Source organism: Chrysemys picta, chromosome 16, assembly GCF_011386835.1.
Source record: "Chrysemys picta bellii isolate R12L10 chromosome 16, ASM1138683v2, whole genome shotgun sequence".
NCBI classification, from domain to species: domain Eukaryota; kingdom Metazoa; phylum Chordata; order Testudines; family Emydidae; genus Chrysemys; species Chrysemys picta.
In genome coordinates this window covers 14,709,182-14,728,474 of record NC_088806.1, presented here as the reverse complement: position 1 = coordinate 14,728,474, position 19,293 = coordinate 14,709,182, and the positions used below count along the sequence as shown (strand labels likewise).

The 19,293-nt window shown below is 50.0% G+C and overlaps 1 protein-coding gene across 2 annotated transcripts in view; it reads left to right on the top strand.

The window, feature by feature from the left end:
* The window catches only part of SLC37A2 (solute carrier family 37 member 2), a 59,715-nt gene that overhangs the window by 28,397 nt on the left and 12,025 nt on the right, over positions 1-19,293 (top strand). For both annotated transcript variants that reach the window (XM_065570664.1, XM_065570662.1), the window contains exons 5-12: positions 506-641; positions 4,334-4,410; positions 6,190-6,356; positions 9,086-9,123; positions 11,346-11,504; positions 16,637-16,727; positions 17,329-17,391; positions 18,083-18,168. In XM_065570664.1, coding sequence (XP_065426736.1) covers positions 506-641; positions 4,334-4,410; positions 6,190-6,356; positions 9,086-9,123; positions 11,346-11,504; positions 16,637-16,727; positions 17,329-17,391; positions 18,083-18,168 — 817 coding nt within the window. The remainder of the gene's footprint in view (positions 1-505; positions 642-4,333; positions 4,411-6,189; positions 6,357-9,085; positions 9,124-11,345; positions 11,505-16,636; positions 16,728-17,328; positions 17,392-18,082; positions 18,169-19,293) is intronic.

The following is a 19,293-nucleotide window of genomic DNA, read 5'->3' as shown; positions in this document are numbered from 1 at the left end:
AGGAGACCACATACTAGGTCTGTCCTGGGGACGCTGCATTGGGTTGGTGATTTACGGCACCTGGCCTCAGCCAGCACGGCACATAAATGATAACTTGGCCCAATGCCTGTGAGATATGACTTCAGCACTGGCCAGCACTCCACACCGAGACAACCAGAGCCATTGAGAGGGGAGGGGGACTCGAAGAGTTGAACATTAGGAAGGTACCATGGTGAAGAGATAGAAGGCCGCATCTAAGGCTCATTCTGCTCGGGGGTGAGAGGATCAGGGTGGCATTTTGGGTTTGGTTCTGGGTTTTGTTCCTGCTTGGGAGGAAAGTAGCTCTGTGTCTCTGGAGTTCAGACAGCCCCCTCAGCCTCGCTGCATGCAGAGATGGGCCTCGCATTTCACAGAGCTGGGAAGCTGTAGCCTTCCATAAGCATGTCCCAGCCCTTGTGTAAAGCATTGCTGAGCTGGCAGGGTGCATGTGGGTGGCTGTTAATGCTCTTTCCCCTCCTCTGTGCAGCGGCATCTTTGGTGAGCGCCTCCCACTGCGCTATTACCTGTCGGGAGGGATGGTGCTGAGTGGACTGTTCACTTCCTTGTTTGGCCTGGCCTACTTCTGGGAAATCCACGTTCTCTGGTACTACATCCTCATCCAGGTAAGGAGTCCCTGGCCTTCACCTACCATCTGTTCTGAAATGCTTAACTGACCACAGCGTTGGGTGCAATCTATTGGCTGGATTTTCACTCTGTGGAAATCCCTTGTGCAGAGCAGGGAGTTCAATACCTCTGAAGAGTCTGCATGCAATCAGCAAGCCAAGAGTTTCTTTGGAACACCTCTGCAGGTACATGGTGCTTCTCAGCCACTTGGAATCTTTAAACCATATTGGACTTCCTGCTATGTGCTAACTCAGCCACAAGTGGTGGGGCTCAGTGCAGGAGTTACTTGAGGGAAGCTCTGGCCTGCCTTGTGTAAGAGGGCAGAATAGTTTATCATAATGGCCTGAAATCTGTGCATCGGCAAAGCTGTAATTAAATGTCCTGGTTTGATGGGAGCGGCCTAATGTGTGATCATTAAAAAAGGCTGAGTTTCCCGAGGGGAATCCTCAGCATCCTTTGGAGTAAAGGCTATTGTGTGAGTTTCTCAGTAACTTCGGGAGTTTCTCTTTGTCCTGCCTGATGGGTTCTTTTCAGTACTTGCTTCTGCAGCCTTTGATGTGATCATAGAATCATAGGACTGGTAGGGACCTCGAGAGATCATCTAGTCCAGTCCCCTGCACTCGTGGGAGGACTAAGTATAATCTAAACCATTCCTGACGGGTGTTTGTCTAACCTGCTCTTAAACCAGCTTGGGGTTCAGTTCCTCTGACCAGCCCAGAGAGCCAGGAATGCAAAGCCAAACCACAAACCTGTTCTGTTTCTCTTCCCTCCCTCCCACCCAGTATGAAAGAACAAGCAAGGTAACAGATACTCTTGGCATGGCCAGGCATCCGCCTATGTGTGCAGAAACTTTCCATGGTGACCTGAGTCGGTGTGACGTCTGCAGTGGATTCTCCAGGAGCTCTCTCTAATGTGATTGTTCCAAAGTGCTAGCAAGAACAGGGCACTTCCTAGGACACGTTAAGAAATGGGAGGCTTGAACTGCTCCCAAACTTACAGCAGCCAGGCTGGAGCAGAATGACCAGTATGGAAAAACTAGCAAGTGACTAGAGCTGGCACACTGTTACCTGAGGGAGACCCAGGCTACAGAGCAGTGCAAGGCTGCGTCTCCTTCAGGATCAGAGAGATGTTCATCTCCTCCACTCTGATTTCATCCAGAGTAGGCCGCACAGATATTCTCTGCAAGCTGATAGGGCCTGGAGGAAAAAAGTGTTGTCCCTATTCTTCAGATTCCCTCCTAACACCCTCTTGCTATGAACCACTGGAAGAAACCAAAAGCTAAAGAACTCTGTTCAGAAGAACGTTGCTATCTCAGGCACTTCATCTGGACCCCAGATGGTGCACCCCAGACCCTTCTGTGCCAAGTATTCTCATTCCTGCTCAGGTAGGAACAGGAAACGGATGGGCCTATTAACAGAAAACAACCTGTAAAAGTTCCCTAGATGTGCTAGGTTACAGGAGTGTCGGGAAATCTCCCTGACCCACTGGCCCTGTCTATTGCCAATGGAGAGCAAGTAGCAGGAAATATGGCTATTTCTGAACACTGATGTCCCAGATGCAGCCCTGCAAATCTCTGCTTCACCAGGCAGCCTGTACCAGAGGCAATTGGCACAAGTGCTGATGAAATGTAACCTACTGGCAACAGCCACGTTTCCTGAACCTGTAATTGCAGGCTCCTGTTCCAGTTTCCTGCTCCAGTTTCTCTGATAAGAAATATGCCGTCAAACCTGCCACTTTGACGTGGGGTGCAGCAAAACCTGACTCCCAAAAATATCCCAGCTGCGGACTGCGGCGCCGTCCCTCACAGTGGAAAAACCGTGACTTCCAGGGCTGCGGTGAAGCTGCTCAGATTGCCGCAAAGCTGCTGCTGCTGGCAGGGATTCTGTTCTCTCAAGCAATGCCAGGGAAGCATTTCACAATGAGCTGGCTATTGGCGGGGCCCTGGGTGGGGCCCTGGCTGTTACTGCCTATTAAAGGATGAATTCCCAACCAGCAGTGCAGACCTTTAATTGCAGCTTTGGAATCCAGAGGGCAGCTGCCTGGGCTAAAGGCCTCATTTGTGTACTGCTCACGTTTTGTGTTTTTGACATGCCAGTGCTTCCTAAGTGGACGTTTAGGCTGGGGCAGACGGGCTGGGTCGTGGGTCAGGATTTTGCGCTTCAAACATAGGCCTCCTAAGTGCAGAGACCCCTCCCCCCCCAACCATCTCCTACTCCCAGTGCTTTCAGACACCTATTTTCATGTCTCAGGGTGGTTCTGGCTTTATTTACAGGAGTGACTGGGATGCCGAGCATGACTTGATGCACCTTCTACACTTTAACGAGCTTAGCCTCACAGCCTCCCTGTGAAGCGGGTCAGGTTTATTAACCCCATTTTACCAATGGAAAACGAGGGAGCAGAGAGAAGTGGCTTGTCCAAGGTTACACAGCGAGTTAGTGGCAGACTGAGAACCTTCTCAGTAATCTCGTGCCTTAGATCCAAGGCTCTCCTCACTCCCTAGGTGGGGAGGGCAGTTGGAAAACGCTGTGGTATTGAAATAGGGCAACTTAAATGGAAAGTTCTGCTGCTGGAATGACTTTCAGACAGAAATATCACCGAACGCCTGAGAAAGCATTGCTAGGCACTGCAGGGATTCCCAGCCTTCAGGTGGGGTACATTACGTTCCTGATGCATGTAAAATGGTCCAGCAGGGAAAACTTACCAGCTACTCACTGAAAAGCGTGGGTGCTTTCAGCATCCCAGACATACTGGAGCAGTCAGCCCTGGGCACAAGGGAGGCGATATTGGAGCCAGGGATTAGGAGTTCTAATCCCAGCTCTCTCTTTGACTCGCTGCATGACCTTGGGCAAGTGACAAGCTCCCTGCTTCTGCACACCTCCAGCCTACTGCATGGGGTGAGGGGTTCTGAGGATTAAGGCCACAATTTTCAAAAGCAGGAACCTAAAGTTAATCTGCCAAATCTGTATTTGGGTTCTGGAATAAATGTCCTGGCTTGTCAGAAGTGCTGAATTACCAGGGGGCTGTTGGGTGCTCAGCATGTTTGAAAATCAGCCACTTTGTTTAGGAGTCAAAATATGTACTTGGGATCTGAACTTCAGGCTTCTGGTTTTGGTCTGACCATTTTGGAATCCGGGACTGGTGTTTTCCAAAGAGCACTGCAGTGTTTCTCTTCAGTGAAGGAAACAGCCTCTTCCACTACAAGCAGAGCTCCATGGAGACAACAGGAGCTAGTGGATGTCATGTCCCTATGCAGTGAATGCCTGCAGCTCCATCCAGATGGAGGCCTACTTCCTATGGTAGCTCCATGAATGTCCTTGTAGCGCTTCTGAAACCTGCCCTGCATAGTTCCCTTTACTGGATGGGTGAAAGTGTACCTGCACCACTCATTGGCCTTCCCTGCCACTGCATGGAGAGGGTGGGACTGGCATGCCTTTAACTTGGGCACCACAGATAGAGTTTCTCCTTCTCCTTTGGTGGGGAAGCTGGCTGGGGTGAATGGCCTGAGCATGGTCAGGGTGTAAGGCACTGCTTTCTTTCTGATTCGGGTGGTGGATATGTGTGGTGGGCTAATGAGAACACCTCCCTCCTAGAGGAGGACTGAACTTTCCAGGGACGGGGGCAGGGGATAGCCCAGTCTGACATTGTGACTCTGTTGCATGGCATCTTGACACACCTGCTCTCTCCCCACTAGATCTGCAATGGTTTGGTGCAGACGACTGGCTGGCCATCCGTGGTGACGTGCGTTGGGAACTGGTTCGGAAAGGGGAAGTGAGTCTGTTTCTTCATCTCTTAAGCTTTTTGTTGTGGCTTCTCTCAAGTGTTTGTTGCTTAATCCCATCCCCTGAGGAAGTGCCTGATTCACACCCTGCCAGTGGCAGGAAACGACACCCAGCACAGAAACCTGTGCACTAACTTTGGTTTATGGTCATGGTGGCGCTGTCGAGGCCTGGCCTGAAACTCACACAAGGTCCTACAATACAGCTTTTTTGTGTGGCAGGGGAGACCCTAAAATGCTGAGGCTTCCCAGCGAGGATGGTAGCACCATTAAAGAGGCAGCTACCCTGAGCCATTTGCCAATGTAAGCTCTGTGCACACTGCATATCTCCCTGTGTTCCTTCCACTCCACATAGCTGCCCGTCAGTGCTTTGGGGCAGAGATTCCTGAGGTGTTCCAGCACTCAGGGTCTGTCTTGGTAAGTCATCGGTGCTGAGAAGAATGTTTGTTTACCCACCTTGTTTTATATGTCAGCAACTAGTGATCATGTGTGTTGCACCTGCTGGGCCCTCTGTCATGATCAGATGGGGTGATGAGCACACACTTCGCTAACTGGTCACGCAAGAGCCCATCTCTGCCATTGCTCCCCATGGTGCCAGCCCCCCACTTGTCCTCACTGGCCATAACTTTGGATTTGGAGAATTTTCTTCCTTCCCTGTTTCTGTGGCTGTAAATCGGCATATTCCCCCCCCCCCCCCCTTCCCCCTGCTTGTGTTCGCTGCTGCCAGGAGCCCCTCTGCTGCAGTCCTCATCCAGGCCTTCATTTCCTCTCCCTTAACTGCTGCAGCTCCCTTCCTTAGCATGCCCGTTTCCAGCCTCTGCAGAATGCAACATCCCCTTCTGCGCATACGGAGCAGGAGCCCATCCTTAAACGCTTACTCATTCGTGTGGGAGCCAGTTCTGTGGTATCCCTCCTTGTTTTTAAAACTCCATGGACTCAAAGCTGCCCAGCTCTCCTCTGATCATGGGCCTCTTACGTTGCTTCACAGTCACACCATTGTTCGTGCTTCTCCTTTGCTGATACTGCCACCTGTAGCAGCCTTCCTGGATCTTTGCCTCTCTCTGATTTTACAGCTGAAAGTCCGTAGCTGTGACCGTCTCTTCTGGCTTGTGCATGTCCTCTAGTTTTGGCTTTTCCTGGATTACTGCTTTAACTGTATCTCTGTTGCTATGCTCTGATGTGTTTGGGCCCTCGCGGTATATAGGAATGGTGCTACCCAGAGTGAAATTGCTGGTTATGAACTATTGGCCCATTATTGTCCATTTCAAGCAATAGTGGGAGCTGCACACAGTCACATCACTAATGCATGCCCTTACCTTGGAAAAACATGAGCAAGGCTCAGTCCCCAAATTTGTGGGCCCTTCCTCCTAGGGAGGAGGATATACAGCAATGGCGTTCTCATGTTCCCTCTTGGGTTAGGTTGGCCCAGTCTTTGGTGCAGGGTACTTCTTACTGGACTCTGCCATGTTCATGCCCACTGGCCAAATCCCCTTTGCTTCCCCCCCCCCCAAATTGGCATTGCTGATTGGAACAGGAGAGAATGTGCCCTGGTCCCTGCACGCCCATTTGCCCACATCAGCTGAGCTGGGAATCCCGTTGAGCCTTTCTTAGCTGCTGCGGTATAGGGCCTGGGTGTGGAGGAAATGGCAGGACATTGAGGGCCTGCAGGGAAGTGTCTCATATCCTCTAGAGTCTATCCCAATAAATGGTCATAACTAGCAAGCACTGCAGAAATGCTGTACTAATGGTTTCTCTCTCTTATCCTTCATCAGGAGAGGGCTGATCATGGGCATCTGGAATTCCCATACCTCGGTAGGAAACATCCTGGGGTCCCTGATCGCTGGAGTGTGGGTTTCGTCAACCTGGGGCCTGTCTTTCATCGTGCCTGGGATCATCATTGCAGTCATGGGAATTGTCTGCTTCTTGTTCCTCGTTGAATGTGAGTGTGAGCTGGGCCTAGAGGCTTAATCACAAGCTCCTGCTGGAAGCCTAGCTGTGCGGCAGCGTTCTGCTGGCCTGGGGGGCGGGGAAGGTAGATACAGAACGTGGCAGAGAGGGAGGCAGCTTCCCAGTAGCCTCTGCAGGGAGAACAGTACCAGGTGCAGCATTGCTGACCCCATGCCAGCCCTCCATAGTGACGAGGAGAGAACTGGCTGTATTCAACATTTAGGGCTGGCATCTAAAGCCCTTCAGCTCTAGGACACTGGCGTAGCTGGTGAATGGCGCTGAAACCTCCCTTCAGTATTGGCTTGACCTCTGGCAGGGGGCTGTCCCCTTTGTGCTGGTGTCTGAGAACCCTCCAGCGAGCAGGTTCCCTGGCAGGAGCATTGGTGGAAATGGCAGATGGAACCAGTTGGTGCTGGAGCATATCCATGGGCTATGGATTCAGGCTATCAGAGTACTCTTCCCCAAAGCTGCTAGTCTCATGGGTGTGTTTGAGATCAGTGTTAATCCGAGCTAGCTGGCAGAGCTCGAACTGTGAAGAGCAGACTCTTGATGGACCAAAAACTGATTATTCTACAATATCTCGTTGAGCTGATGAATTCTGAGTGAGGATAACCTGGGCACAGGCAATCTATGGAAAGAGCCAAGACTTGTTACTGAGCTAAAGACCCTGGTTCCAAAGTCCTTATCTGATGGCTGTACAGCGGCCTGTGTGGAATCAGTAGGTGGTGTCAGAGCGGTTCTCATGCACAGAAGTCAGTGTTATCTCTTGACTTTAGGGCTTGAAAGGCTTGTCTACCTTTTGGGGGTCCATATGGGACTGTCCTCTGTAGTACAGGGCTGCGTGGCCATGTGTAGACTCTCTGGGGAAACACTAGAAAATGATGGGCCGATAATAAGCATGAAAACCGTGGAAAGGGGTTTGGCTCTCCAGGGAACATGAGGTCCTAGAAGAGCCATGCCCGAGGGGAGTTACTGCAAAATCTCTTATCCCTCGTAGCATGTGCACCTCGGGCCCTGGCAGTCTCTCTCCAGGATGGCACACGCTGCTGAGCTGCTGAGCGTCTTTCCAACTGGCCTGCAGAGCAGTAAATCGGCAGCATGGGAGCTCGCCATCGGGAAAGCTGCACTCAGTTGGGGCCCACTTCCAAGCTTAGCATGTCGCAGCTGCTGTGTGGGGCTTTAGCAGCCATGTGAATCCAGGAAGCGGTCTGCTGTAGGGCTGAACTCTTACAATGGAAGGAGGGCAAAGGAGCCTCTTGACATCCAGAGAAGTGAAGCAGGGACAGCAGTGAGGAGAGGGCAGTTCCTGGGAGCTCATATGCCCCGTTGCAGCCACAAAGATCTCTGCTGGAGGCATGGTACCTTACAGTGTGGACCGCTTTCAAAGCTCTTTGGGGTACATGGGGGTCACCTGAGGGAAAAGCCTCCCAGTCAGATTCCATGAGAATCCTCACGCGGTGCGCTGCTGTGATTGCTACCCACTGATGTATGGGGACCCCAAAGCTAAAGGGAACGTTGGGCCAGGCCCTGACTTACAAAGGGATTGAGGCACCTAAAGATGCAGAGCGGTGCCTAGTGGGATGTACAAAAGTGTCCAAGTTAGGCACCTCTGGAACTCAGGGGATGTTGTGAAGGCCAAAAGTATCACTGGGTTCAAAGAAGAATTAACTAAATTCATGGAGGATAGGTCCATCAACAGCTGTTAGCCAAGAGGGGCAGGGAGGCAACCCCATGCTCTGGATGTCTCTAGCATGTGACTGCCATAAGCGGGGACTGTATGACGGGGATGGGTCACTCGATAAATTGCCCTGTTCTGTTCACTCCCTCTGAAGCACCTGGCGTTGGCCACTGTTGGAAGACAGGACACTGGGCTAGACGGACCTTTCGTCTGACCCAGTCTGGCCGTTCTTATGTTCTTAGGTACCTCTCTGCATCTTTAGGTGCCTAGATACCTTGTCAATCTGACCCTTTGTGTCTCTTGCCCCACGGGGCTCAGACAGCTCAGAGCACCTTTAAACTTCAGACTAGGAGCTCTTTGAATGGAAACAACAAATAGCTATTGCCATCTAGTGGCACGTGATGATACAACTGCTTCCCTATCCCGGCCACGCTATTGCTCTGCATGGCTGACCTGAACTGTGTCCGCTAAGTTTTTACCGCCAGTGCTCTGGTCTCTGAGCTCCCCTAGAGGTGTATAGATCTGCTGCCCACCAGCCATGCTCCCCATAAAAGCCAAGGCCCTCTCCCACCCATCTGTGCAGCTGGAAAATGGAGGGGAAATGATCCCCTTGGGAACACTTAGGGTCTCCCAGATCACTTCACTTTAGGAAATAGTCACTGGTCTCTAAAGTCGTCACCTTTACTGTGAGCTGCAGCCGAGCCTTGGCTTTGCCGTCACTGCTGAATCTTGGACCTGCTTTTCAGATTGCCATAACTGGGGCCTTTTATTCTTCAGGTCTTGTAGCATAAAATGTTGGGGCACACCGCACAAGGGTTTGCACTCTCTTTTTCCTAGTTGGGGGACTCCTGAGTTAGTGCACAGGAAAGCTCTTGTCCTGTGGGGTGGCCTGCACACATGCTACAGACTAGGGACTGCTGGATTAGCTTCCCACACTGGCTGTTGTACGTGTGCTGAGGTAACGGGAGGATGCAATGGGGTTGTTGGGGTGTGTGTGTGTGTGTGTGTGTGTGAGTCACGTGGAATCTCTCTCTCTCTTTCAGATCCTGAAGACGTTGATTGTAACCCACCTCTACACCATGTAAGTTAACTTCCTTTCCAAGCTCTCTGAGGAATCCAGGGCTAGGCGGTGTTTCCTCTTCCCATATCAGCAAGGGCAGTGCCATTTCCAGGGAACACGGTTCCAAACCCCAGCTTCCAGAAGGTTTCCCATTTCCTTGGTGTGGGGCTAGCAATTCACTCTGCTGTGGTACAGCAAAAGCTCTGATGTGCAGCCATGGGAATGGCACAAGTTAACCAGAGAGGCAGAATTGCTCAAGGATGGTGTTCCTGATGCTTTGGCTGTTGAAATCTGGCTCGTGTGCTGTTGTGTAGCTCACTGGTTGGAATCTATAAATAACCTGTAACAACATATTTCCCCAGGACACCTGTGTGGAGCTGCATTGTAAAGTTCTTGGCATGTCCCCTGTTCAGATGCCTCGACGGAGGCACATTGATCCCATGACACAAGTGGGGCTCTGAGCTTTCCTACTTTCATTAGCCATGTGGTCTCCCTCGCTAAGAGCACTTTGCAGGGCTAGAGACACATCACTTAGCGAGGGTGCCAAGCTGCTCTGCGTGAGTGGCACTGACCGGGCAGCTCTTTGGCAGAACCTAAGAAGGGCTGCTGACAGCTGCTTGACATTATTATTTTTTATGAACTTTTTTCTAAAATGAAACTTCATGGAAAAGTTGGTTTGTTTAAATCCACCTTCTCCCTCCACCCAGCCTCATGCAGCCTTGATAGAAACTGAATCTTTCCGTTTCCTCCCTTTTCTCTTCCTCCCTCCCCTCCCCCGGAACAAATAGAAAAGCTGGGGTGGGGGGAGGGAAGGAGAGGAAAAATGGAGTTTGTACTGTTGGCAAGTTTTCCTCTTGAAACTCGGACGCAGCCTGATATGTGTCCAGCACTCAGGCAGTGGGATTAGCGGCACCGGCTGCAGGCAGGTGTAACTGTCAATGCACAATTCATTCCTGACCTGAATACCCCCGCGTTTGCAGTACCAAGGTGTACTGAATAAACCAGTGCACCTTGGTACATTGTTTTAGCCATGGCCTGCCACACTTCTGCTCTATTAGGGCTCGTCTACCCAGAGAAATGTACTGGTATAATGACACTGCTTTATTCAGTACAACTTCCTGTGTGGACATTCTTATTGCACTGTGGCAATAGAATTATACCAGTATAGTTCTGCTGGTAAACGTCCCCATGTAGACAAGCCCTTAGTCCTGTCAATCTCTTAAACCCAGAGCCAGGTTACATAAGAATGGCCATACTGGGTCAGACCAAAGGTCCATCTATCCCAGTATCCTGTCTACCGACAGTGGCCAATGCCAGGTGCCCCAGAGGGAGTGAACCTAACAGGCAATGATCAAGTGATCTCTCTCCTGCCGTCCATCACCACCCTCTGACAGACAGAGACTAGGGACACCATTCCTTACCCATCCTGGCTAATAGCCATTAATGGATTTAACCTCCATGAATTTAAGGCAGCGTGGAGTCCTTGGCACAGCCTTAGCTTGGCATTGGGACCTTGCCCTGCCTGGGGCAGTGTTGGCAGGGGCTGCCCATGTGAGCTGGCTGGAGTCAGGCAGGGCTACCACCCTCCTTTCTGGGAAAACTGAAAATCACTGTTCCGTCTTCTGGGGACCTTGGGCTGCCTGAGCAGCGAGGACTCTGCCTCCACGACCCTGAGCAAAGAACTTCGGGGAATGGGCTCTGCTGACATCACCCCACGAGAACTGATGATGGGGTGGCAGCAGTGAGAGCCCCTGTTCTGGTGGTGATGGCAGGGCCCCCCAACCCCCACCCTGTCCAGCAGTGGCTTTCACTGTTAACAAATCCATTGCGATGAATGGCAAAGCTCATTTGTCAGCTATTGTTTCAGGCTGTCTGCAAACTCCGGCAGGTGTCACTGCCTTGGTTCAGCTTGGAAACATGACCCAAGTGTCTGCAGCCATAAGGGCTAGAAGCAGTTTTTGGTGTGTGTTTGTGGTTTTTTTTGTTTCTTTTTAAATGCCAACTGAGGTTTGTGATCCCAGGAGTGAGGGCCCTATAATGCCTGTCCCTGAAACAGCAGGCTTGTTACGCAGTTGTGTGGCTATGCAATACTTCATCCCATTATACTGATGGGCCTGAGCATGAGAATAAGTTGTACCTGCAACCAAGGGGAGGGCTGGGCTCGACAGGTGTGCCAGGCCAGGGTATGGACACCCTCTGCTCCAGCTGCCTGAGTGTAAACTGCTGGGCTAATCTGGTTTCAGACGGAATCGGAAGAATCGGAGGAGAAAGACCCTGAAGTGACGCTCTCCACTGATGATGGGAGCTGTAGCCGAGAGAACACTATCGATTCTTCAGAGTATGCCAAAGAACCAGCCGAGCAGCCAGAAGCCATCAGCTTCTTAGGAGCCCTCCGGATACCTGTGAGTAGAAGAACCAGGCAGCTAGTGGGTCCAGAGTATTCTGAGCAGGGGGCTAATGTCCTGTGGGATTTGGGATGCCACTTACTGTACACCGGCACCGACTTAGGTGAAATCCAAGGTGTGTAGCTGAACATGAGAATGGCCGTATTGGTGGAGGGATAGCTCAGTGGTATGAGCATTGGCCTGCTAAACCCAGGGTTGAGAGTTCAATCCTTGAGAGGGCCACTTAGGGATCTGGGGCAAAAATCAGTACTTGGTCCTGCTAGTGAAGGCAGGGGGCTGGACTCGATGACCTTTCAGGGTCCCTTCCAGTTCTGTGAGATAGGTATATCTCCATATATTAAATCTAGCCCAGTATCCTGACTTCCCACAGTGGCAAGTGTCAGCGGGGAATGAACAGAACAGGGCAATTTTATCTAATGATCCATCCCCTGTCATTCAGTCCCAGCTTTTAGCAGTCAGAGGTTTAGATCACCCAGAGCATGGTTAATGACCATTGATGGACCTGTCCTCCATGAACTTATCTACTTCTTTTTTGAACCCCATTATAGTTTTGGCCTTCACAACATCCCCTGGCAACAAGTTCCACAGGGTGACTGTGCGTTGTGTGAAGAAATACTTCCTTTTTTTGTTTTAAACCTGCTGCCTATTAATTTCATTGGGTGACCCTGGTTCTAGTGTTTATGTGAAGGGGTAAATAACACTTTTTCTCCACACCAGTCAAGAATTTGTAGACCTGTTTCATATCCCCCCTTAGTCGTCTCTTTTCCAAGCTGAACATTCCCAGTCTTTTTAATCTCTCCCCATATGGAAGCTGTTCCATACCCCCAGTTGTTTTTGTTGCCCTGCTCTGTACCTTTTCCAATTCTAATGTATCCTTTTTGAGATGGGGTGACCAGAACTGCAGGCAGTATTCAAGGTATGGACATACTGTAGATTTATATAGTGGCATTATGATATTTTCTGTTTTATTATCTATCCCTGTCCTAATGGTTCCTAACACTAGCTTTTTTTGACTGCCGCTGCACATTGAGCAGATATTTTCAGAGAACTATCCACGAATCCAAGATCTCTTTCTTGAGTGGTAATAGCTAATTTAGACCCATCATTTTGTATGGATAGTTGGGATTATGTCTTCCATTGTGTTACTCTGCATTTATCAACGTAGAATTTTATCTGCCCTTTTTTTTTTTTTTTTTGCCTAGTCGCCCAGTTTTGTGAGCTCCCTTTGTAGCTCTTCCCAGTCTGATTTGGACTTACCTATCTTGAGTAATTTTGTATCATCTGCAAACTTTGCCACCTCACTCTTTACCCCATTTCCCAGATCATTTATGAATATGTTGAACAGCACAGGTCCCAGTACAGATCCTTGTGGGGGCCTGCTATTGCCTTTCTCCACTGTGAAAACTGACCATTTATTCCTACCCTTTCTTTCCTGTCTTTCTAACAGTTACTGATCCATGAGAGGCACCTTCCCTCTTATCCCATGACAGCTTACTTTGCTTATGAGCCTTTGGTGAGGGACCTTGTCGAAGGCTTTCTGAACGTCCAAGTACACTATATCCCCTGGATCACTCTTGTCCATGTGTGCGTTTGACCCCCTCAAAGAATTCTAATAGATTGGTGAGGCATGAATTCACTTTACAAAGGCCATGTTGACTCTTTCCCAACAAAGCGTGTTCATCTGTGTCTCTGATCATTCTGTTCTTTAGTGTCGTTTAAACCAATTTGCCTGGTAGTGAAGTTAGGCTTACTGGCCTGTAATTGCCAGGGTCACCTCTAGAGCCTTTTTTAAAAATTGGTGTCACATTAGCTATCCTCTAGTCATCTGGTACAGAGGCTGATTTAAGCAATAGGTTACATATCACAGTTAGTAGTTCTGCAGTTTCATATACGAGTTCCTTTAGAACTCTGGGATGAATACCATCTGGTCCTGGTGACTTATTACTGTTTAATTTAACAATTTGTCCCAAAACCTCCTCCCCTGACCCTTCAGTCAGAGACAGCTCCTCAGATTTGTCACCTTAAAGGAATGGCTTAGGTCTGGGAATCTCCCTCATCATCTGCAGTGAAGACCAGTGCAAAGAATTCATTTAGCATCTCTCCAACAAACATGCTGTGTTAAGGCCTTGAGCATCTCGATCGTCCAGTGACCCCCACTGACTTTTGGCAGGCTTCCCGCTTCTAATGTTGTTACTTGTTTGTTTTGTTTTTTGTTTTTTTTTCTGTTCGTTTTTGTGTCTTGCTAGTTGTTCTTCAGGTTCTTTTGTGGCCCGCCTACTTGTACGTTTATACCTTGACTTGCCTGAGAGCAAGTCTACACTGCAAAATTAAGTCAACCTAAGATATGTCATTGTACAGCCACCCAAGTAACTAAATTGCTTTTGCACGTCCATGCTACTCTCCTTGTGTCGGCGGTGTGCGCTCTCACCAGGAGTATTTGCACCGATTTAACTGTTAGTGTGGAGCATTGTGGGATGGCAACTGAAAGGCTGCACCAGTCAATGTAAACAACACAGTGTCTATACTGGCACTGCATCAGCCTAACTACATTGACCTCAGCACTACGCCTCTCACCAAGGTGGAGTTATTAAATCGGTGTAGTGGACGAGTTACACTGGTGGGAGCTACATTTTAGTGTAGACGCTTACAGAGTTCGATCAATGTAAGCTGCCTTACATAGAACTCTGTAGTGTAGACCAGGCCTGAGTTTATGCTCCTTTCTATTTTCCCGAGTAGGGTTTGACTTCCAATTTTTAAAGGGTGTCTTTTTGCCTCCAACCACTTCTTTTACTATTTTTTTTTTAATTTGGGGTATGCATTTAATTTGTGCCTCTATTATGGTGTTTATAAAAGTTTCCATGCAGCTTGCGGATAGTTCACTCTTGTCACTGTTCCTTTTAATTTCTGTTTAATTAGCTTCCTCGTTTTTCTGTAGTTCCCCATTTTGAAGTTAAGTGCTACTGCAGTGGGATGTCTGTTCAAACCATGTGGTCCTCTGAACCTGTCGGCTTTGGCCCAGCTCTTAGTTTAAAAAAATCCTCTACAAACTTTTTAATGTTCCATGCCAGCAATCTGGTTCCCATTTGGTTTAGATGGAGCTCATTCTTCCTGTATAGGCTCCTCCTTTCCTACAAGCTTCCCCAGTTCCTAATAAATCGAAGTCCCTCCTCCGAACACCATCATCTCATCCATACTCTGAGACCCTGCAGTTCTGCCTGTCTAACTGGCCCTGTGTGTGGAACTATGCTACCATGGAGGTCCTGGACTTTAATCTCTTATCTAGTTTGGTTTCCAGGACCTCTGTCCTACCTTTCCCTATGTCACTGGTACCCACATGTACCATAACCACCGTCTCCTTCCCAGCCCTGTACATACATCTGTCTAGATGTCTCGAGAGGTCTGCAGCCTTCACACCCAGCAGGCAATTCACCATGCGGTTCTCCTGGTCATCACAAACCCAGCTAGCAATATTTCTAATGATCGAATCCCCCAGTACTATTACCTGGCTCTTCCAGGTAATTGGTGTCCCCTCCCCTGGAGGGGTATCCTGTGCGAAAGGATACCATGACATCATCTGGAAGGATTGAGGAGATGCTTACTAGCAAAAGGCAAGGACTAGCTTTGTCTTTCAGCCAATGACCAGAGCAGACACAGGCAAAACACTGGCCTGTCAGACTCTGACAAGACGGGAGCCCCTGCCTCCTAGAGGGGGAGGAGTTAACCTTGGGGACCCAGTGACTGACCGGATTACAGAGCAGGATGCCCAGCACCCTCTGCACAATGGGCCTGAGTCTCTGGTCCTTAAGAGCAGCCCTGGCTGTCCACGGCCCCAGTGGGAGGGGCTAGCCCCGAGGGTGTGCACCACTCCCTCCCATCCCCTCAAACCAGGGTTCTCCTAGCTGCCTGGGGGGCTCTGTCACCACTTGCTACCAGGCCTCCCCGGAGGGGCCTTGGTGCCTTCCCCGACCCGTCTGTGTTCCATGTGGCCTCCATTACTGCAGTAACTGAGCGCCTCACAATCTCCAGTGTATCTTCTCAACCCCCTGTGAGGCAGGGTAGTGCCACTGTCCCCATTGTACAGAGGGGAAAGGGAGGCATGGAGACACCGCTAGGGTTGCCAGCGTCAGTTGGATGTATTCCTGGAGGTTTCATCACATGACATTAATCATTAATTAATGATTAATCTCTGATCCCTGGAGACTCCAGGACAATCCTGGAGGGTTGGCAACCGGAGACACAGCCCAGCAGCAGAGAAAAATCAAGTATTGTTGTGCTTAAAAATGTATTTCAATTCAATACATTTATATTTTTTAAAATAAACCTATTGAAAATTAAATTTTGAAATTGCTATCCTATACTAAGGCCTAAAAATGGTACAATCTGTTAAAATTTCAATAAAATTCAAGCAGGCCATGTTCATTGCTGAACTTCTAAAGAAAGTCAAAGCACTGACTTGGGGGAAGTCCCTGGCCAAGCACCTGGAAGCAGAGTTTGTTGACGTGCTAAACCAAATTTTGACAGCAGTAGCCGCTTCTGCACGTGCAGCGAGAATACGTTCCTTTCTTCACTTCAATGTATTCAACAAGCTCAGTTCCATGACTTTTTCCTTCAAAGTTGAGAAACCAGTTGGGAGTTAGGAAAGCTTGTTTTCCTCCTCCGGTCTATGAATAAAAGTGAGGTGTGAGTGGAGGAGGCCTACTGTTCAAAAATTCAGCAGGACAATGCTCCACTGCTCTTCTTGATGTTTATTTTAAGGAAGGTGACTAGTGTGCAATGGGTGTGTCTGGTGCGTCCGAGAAATCCAAATGGTGGGCCGTTTCCCTGGGAGCTTGTAACTCCTTGTCTGATGGTGCTTCGGATAACATTCCCTCAGTGTCTGCAGTGTTCCCTATCAGCCATATGCTTCCCGAACACCTAGAACTCTGCAGATACTGTGGTGAAGCTGTTTAATTGTCCAAGGTAATGAGTGAGTTTAAGATGATCATTAGCACCACTGATGCACCCGACATATGGGATTGGGATGAAAGCAAACCGGGAGAGAGAAGAGGATGGAAGGGGGAGGATAGGGGTCCCCTCTGTGCCTTGGGGTTTTCTGACACTGACCCTTCTCCCCTCCATCTCCTCCCCAGGGTGTGGTGGAGTTCTCCTTATGCCTGCTGTTTGCAAAGCTGGTCAGTTACACTTTCCTCTACTGGCTGCCTCTCTACATTGTGAATGTTGGTGAGTCACAGGAAGCTACTAATGCCCATTTAACCACTTCACCGGGTGTGCCCTGGATGGAGGGTTCTCATTCTCCTGCCAGGAGTGCACAGGCGTCCCGCAGAGAATCTTGCTCATTTGCTCCTAGGAGCAAGAAAGTGTTCTCTGCTTCCTCGTAAGTGTTCAGTCTCCTGGGAAAACCTGTCTGTGGTTCAGGAGTGTGTGGGACCTCAGCTGAGGGACACAGACGTACACCACAATGGCAGCTCCGCTCTTGCGGCCAGCTGTTCTCAGTGATGCCCATCATGGTGCTGGGCAGGTCCATGGGGTTTAGATGCAAATGTTGCTCCAAATTGAGCAAGTGACAGTGCGTCCTGTGCCTGCGTCTAGGGTGCAAGGTCCGGCCAATGGGCTCCTAGTGAACAAGGTGTCTTCCTGGCCATCCACAAGAGCTACTTCTGGCTCCCAGGAGATCCATACCCAGCACCAGTGGATGCCTGTCTCTCAGCCCCAAGAGCTCCGGCTCCTGATGGCAGGAGAATAACCACACAGCCAGAGCTCAGGCTTGCTCTGAACTTCTGACAAGTGAATGTCTCTGTTGATGTCTCTCATTTCATTGCAGCTCACTTCGGCGCTAAGGAGGCTGGGGACCTGTCCACGCTCTTTGATGTTGGCGGCATCCTAGGTCTGGCATTCTTCATTCTTGCTTGCTGTGTTGCCGTTGTGGACCGGGAGGGATGATGACTTGTGGCTAAAGGAGAGAGGAGTTGTGTTCCTGGCGGGACCTTGGCCAGTTCAGTTATACCTACACTGTCAAATGTGTGTCCTGATTTGGATGCCTATCTTGAGATGAGGCGTGACTGCCAGAGGTGTTCAGCACCCACCACTCCCATTGCTAGCTGGAGTCGAGGGTGCTCAGTGCCTCTGACCACGAGTGTCCCAAGTTGGCCGTAGGCGATGCGTAGGGCTCCCTGTCCTCTCCCTGGGCTTTATCTGAAAAGTGGGAGTAACGTTTGCCTTTCTCACCGGGGCAGGGGGCTGTAAGGATTGACTCCTGTTTGTAAAGCATGTTAAGAGCCGTGGATGGCCTGTGCTAATAGAAGTACCAGTTATTAGCATGTATTTTTATTATTGTGCTCACTGATTGACTTGTCGTGACAGCTCTTTAGAATCCAGGCCCTTGCTGCATATGTCTGTTTTCCAGCTCACTGAGTGAGTCTCCTGGAATTCTCTCCTCTGCCTGGGGTCTAACCGGTGACCAGACGGTAACATCTGTCTGCAGGGCCCCAAGCACCTTCCTGAAATCGTGTGGGAAGGCAACAGTGGGACAAACTCCTGCTCTGACAAAATACAAAGTATGCGACTTTCTCATGCAGGAGGCATTCTGGCTGGTCTCATATCGGACTACACTGGCGGCAGGGCCACCACGTGCTGTGTGATGCTGATAGTGGCTGCTCCTATGGTGTGTATTGTGATGGAAAATGTTCGCTTGTCCTTGGTCATGAGGGTTTGACGTGAGCCTCCTCCCCACGTGCGCCCCTTTGAGTCGTATGCACTTTCCTGCAACGAGTGGCCAGATGGACCCTTGTGCAGGGAAGTCTGGAACCTGGGGCGGGATCAGCGTGAGTCACAGCTTTCATGTCTAGCTCTTGTTCCTGGAGGAGGATATTCACGCTGGAGCTTTTCCTAGACTGTAAGGGGCTCCAGCATCCTCCACAGCTGGGCACAGGAGGCCATGTGAGAGGCTTTCCTCCACCCCCTGCACTCTGCTCACTGTCCCCTCCTGGACCTCTGCAGTGAGGGTGCCACCTCCACCTCCCTTGGGAGTCTACTCCACTATCCAGCTGCTTCTTCCTAAACTTTTACTCCATAGCCTGATACCAAGTGTGCTTGGTCTGCACCCTAGAGACTAAATAGCTTCTTGGTTCTGCCCTGTACTAGCTCTTGTAATGTTCTCCAGTAAGAGACAGGAGCTGTAGAGCAATTCTCTCAGGACTGCTGCTCCTCTGCCTAGTCAATGTGGGTCTGAAACAGAAAAGCTGTACTCCCCTATTAATGTTCAAAACTCCTAATGTGTCATTCCAAGTGAGGCTGGAATCAATCACTGAATAGGGACCCATCTACTCCCTTTAGCTGGGGTAGAAAGGCACCTTCAGAGTCTTGGTTTCTCCAAGAGGAATGGAGGGTGGGAGCAAAAATGAATGAATCCGGGAATAGCCATCCCTTTTGTTCTAAGGCGCTGGAGTTCTCTGCAGCACAGAGGCGCTCTTGGTGCAGCTGTGAATCAGTGAGGTGCGGATGGCTGTCCTGCTGCTATGGAAATCTGGCAGGAGGCTGGCATCTGACTGCTCCCTGCTGGAGCTCCTCCTCTGTTCGAATGCATGGTGGCTCAGGCAGGGAAAATGGGGCACCCTCCTGGCTACTTTGCACAGCACCCAGTAACAGCCAGAAGGCTGTTTTTAAACTCTGGCTGCTCATCCAGGCGTCCAGGACTGTCAGACCCAGCTGCACAGTGCTGGGAAGATGGGCCTGTTGGCAGGTATTGTCTGGGCTGGTGGCAGGTTATGGTACCTCTGGGTCACCAGAT